We start from the raw sequence: 3,172 nt of genomic DNA, 5'->3' as shown, positions 1-3,172 counted from the left end.
TCACTCCCATCTTCATTTTATTTTTCTCTTAATGGTGACCCATATCTGGGCCCCCTCCCTAACAACAAGTGGACTGTTAGATGTCCTTCAAGTTGAGGCCACTCCCAGCAGCCTTTGCTCTGTCTGGGATATGGATACTCCTCCCCAAATGCCACTCATTAAAGTAAGGCCTTAGACAGTGCTACCCATCATCATGCTATAAATACATTTTAGACAATAGAAGGCCATGTCTTTAGATGGTGATGATTTCAAATACATCATCTGCTTGTGGCTTATAGAAGAAAGGGAGGCAGGACTCTTCGCCCCCGTCTGTGGGCTCTTGCTGGGGCTGGATGGCAGGCAGCAGCGGCACAGGAGGCTCTGCAGTGGGGTTCTCCAGTGGCCCAGGGGCCCCAGCCTCTCCAGGGACAGGCTTCAAGCTTTCTTGAAGATGCATATCTTCACAGCCTTGCTGCTCCTCCCTGACCTCCATCCTCAGGGGGACTGAGAGGTCTGAGGGGGCCTCGGTAGCAGGGGCCTGGGCGGCTGCCAGCATCATGTCCTGGCACTCTGTGCTCTCCCCTGTAAGGCGCAGCAACAGGTCCTTCAGCTCCTTCCTCTTCTTCCTCTTCTCCTGGGACAGCTGGCTCACACACTGCTCTTTCTCCTGACACAGCTTCTCCAGGACTTCTAGCTGTTCCTTGTACAGCACGATGGTCTCTTCCATGGTGGTCAGGTGTTGGGTCAGCTGGCTGCAGCGATGGTGGAGGTCATCCACGTGACTCTGGGGGTATCCCTTGCTGGCCAGGTCTTCGGGGAAGCAGATGTGCAGCTGCTTCTTGGGCGCCTGTGTGTCCTGCTTCCTCTTGCCGAACAGCCTGTGGATGCAGCGCTGGGGGAAGGCGGCCTGGCTCTCCAGCTTTCTCTGGCACTGGGCTGCCAGCTGACTCAGGCACCCGCAGCGGGCCTGCTGCTCCTGCAGCTGCCGGCTCATCCTCGCCTTCCTGCCTTCTGCGATGGACAGTGCATCCATGTAAAAATCCCACATGCTCTGCGGGTTGTCTACGTCGTCTGGAATAGTCACATCATGGGGAGTCGCCTCCTCACCCTTGTCTTCGTCTTGGCTCAGGCCTTCATCTTCCCTGGGGAAAGCCAGGGCGCTCAGCTGGGCCCGCAGCTGCGCATTCTCCTGTCTTGTTGCTTCCAGACACTTCAGACTGTCCTGTAACTTCTCCCTTTCCATCTGGGCCAGCAACTTGCTCTGCACCTGCTCCTGCTTCAGCTGCTCCATCAGATGGCTCTGATTCAGCAGGTGCTGCTGCAGGGCCTCCTTCTCTGACATCAGCTGCTGGCTGGTGGCCTTGTGCTGTTTGCAGGTGGCGCTCAGCTCCTGCACCTGGGCCAGGTACTTGTCATGCAGCTCCTGCAGATCCTCAGCTGCTTGGCGCTTGAACTCTGCCACGTCTTTTCCTTCTTTGAATTCCTCCTCCAGCTCATCCAGCTTCGCCTGCAGGGTTGTCTTCTCCTGCTGCTCTGTGTGCAGGATGCTGGCGAGCTCCCCCTTCTCAGCGCTCAGCCTCTGCAAGGCATCCTGCAGCTGGGCCAGCTCTTCTTTCAGCTGGCGGTTGTGCACCAGCGTGCGTTTCAAGGTCTCCTGTTCCTTCTCCATGGTCTCCAGGATCTTGCGCCGGTCCTCGGCATGCTGTGCCCATTCCTCAGCCTTCTTTTCCAGTATCCACAGCCGCTGCTGCTGCTCCAGGTTCTGGAGACTGAGGCTCTGGTTCTCCTCCACCTGGAGGTGAAGTTGCTCCTCCAGGGTCTTGAGCTCCTTCTGCAACTGCAGGGTGTGGGCCTGCAGCTGCTGCTCAGCCTGAGCTGGCCCTGCAGGCGGCTCTGGGGGCCGCAGCTCTGACAGCTGCTCTCTCAGCTCCACCAGCTTGCTCTCCAACTCCAACACCTGCCTCACCCCTTGCTCCTTCTCCTCTCTCAGCTGGCTCACCTGCTCTAGCAGCTGCTGGACTTTCTCCTTCCCCGTGGAGCTCTCCAGCCTCAGGTCCTCCGCAAAGGTGTCTCTCTCCTCCTTTAATTTTGCCACCAACTCCTTCATGTTGTTGAGTTGGCTTTCCAACTCTGCCCGCTCCACTAGTTCCTCTTGGAACTTGTGGATTTCCATTTTCATGTCGGCCTTCTGTGTCAGGAGCACTTCCAGCCTCTCCTGCAGCTCGGTGTTCTCATCCTCCAGGTCTTCAATACTTCTGGCCTTTTCCTGGAGCTGCAGCTTCACGCGATTCAGGGCTTTCATGAGCTCTATGTTGTTGTTCTCAGTTTCATTCTGCGTGGTGTTGACTGCAGACAATGTTGTTTCCAGTTCTGTTACGCGCTGCTGTGCAGCCTGCAGGCAGCTGGTAAGACCCTCCTGCTCCAGTGCTCTTTCATCGGCCTCTTGCTGCTTGTGGGCCAGGGCAGATTGTAAGTCTGCTTTTTCTCGAATCAGCATCTGTATCGACAGCTTGTGCTGCTCCAGCTCTGCTTTCAGGGCTTCGTGCACACAGGCCATCTTCTCCTTGTCTTTTCCCTGTTGATCCTGCAGCTCTTGGATCTCAGTGCAGAGCTGCTGCTTTTGCATTGTGCTGGAGTCCAGGGCAAGCACCAGGTGTTGGTTGTGTCTCTCCAGGTCCTTGGTGTTATTGGGACCTGTGACACTCTGGACCCTGGCAGCTGTGACAGTGCCCAGGGGAGGGGGAGGCTCAGGGTCTGCGTGGTCTTGGGCCGCACCCTTGAGTAAAGGACAGTCCCCAGCGGTGTTTGTCTTGGGGTTACCTCCCTCTTTCATTTTCCTCTTCTTGGATTCTGCAGGTCTAGCAGGACCATTCCTCTGCTGGTATTGTTGCAGTAGTTTCCTTCCTGCAGCTACTTTTTTTTCTCTTTTTTTCTCAGACATCCCAGCTCTGGGACGGCGAAGGTGGAGGGGCCACATTCCCAGGCTGCCTACACTCAACTATCACCAGTAACTCGAATATCTACCTCCAACTATTTCTTCAAAATCAGCTCAATTTGCACACTCACCACTCACCACCTCTACCTCCTTCAAGTCCTGTAGTGGTGTGAGCCAATAGAGGGGATCCCAGTGCTACTAGGCAGCATGGAATGTGGGCGTGGCCTTAACTCATATCCTATTGGTCAGAGAAACATG

The 3,172-nt window shown here is 55.8% G+C and overlaps 1 protein-coding gene across 1 annotated transcript; it reads right to left on the bottom strand.

The window, feature by feature from the left end:
• Positions 1–232: 232 nt before the first annotated feature.
• On the bottom strand, positions 233–2,605 carry LOC122106229 (golgin subfamily A member 2-like). The gene has a single exon (XM_042677520.1). It carries the CDS (start codon positions 2,603–2,605, stop codon positions 233–235), a length of 2,373 nt encoding a protein of 790 aa, XP_042533454.1.
• Positions 2,606–3,172: the final 567 nt, after the last annotated feature.

Source organism: Dipodomys spectabilis, unplaced genomic scaffold, assembly GCF_019054845.1.
Source record: "Dipodomys spectabilis isolate Male_0828 unplaced genomic scaffold, ASM1905484v1 ptg000039l, whole genome shotgun sequence".
Classification (NCBI taxonomy): Eukaryota; Metazoa; Chordata; class Mammalia; order Rodentia; family Heteromyidae; genus Dipodomys; species Dipodomys spectabilis.
The sequence above is the reverse complement of the archived record's forward strand: the minus strand, read 5'-3'. Positions and strand labels throughout refer to the sequence as shown.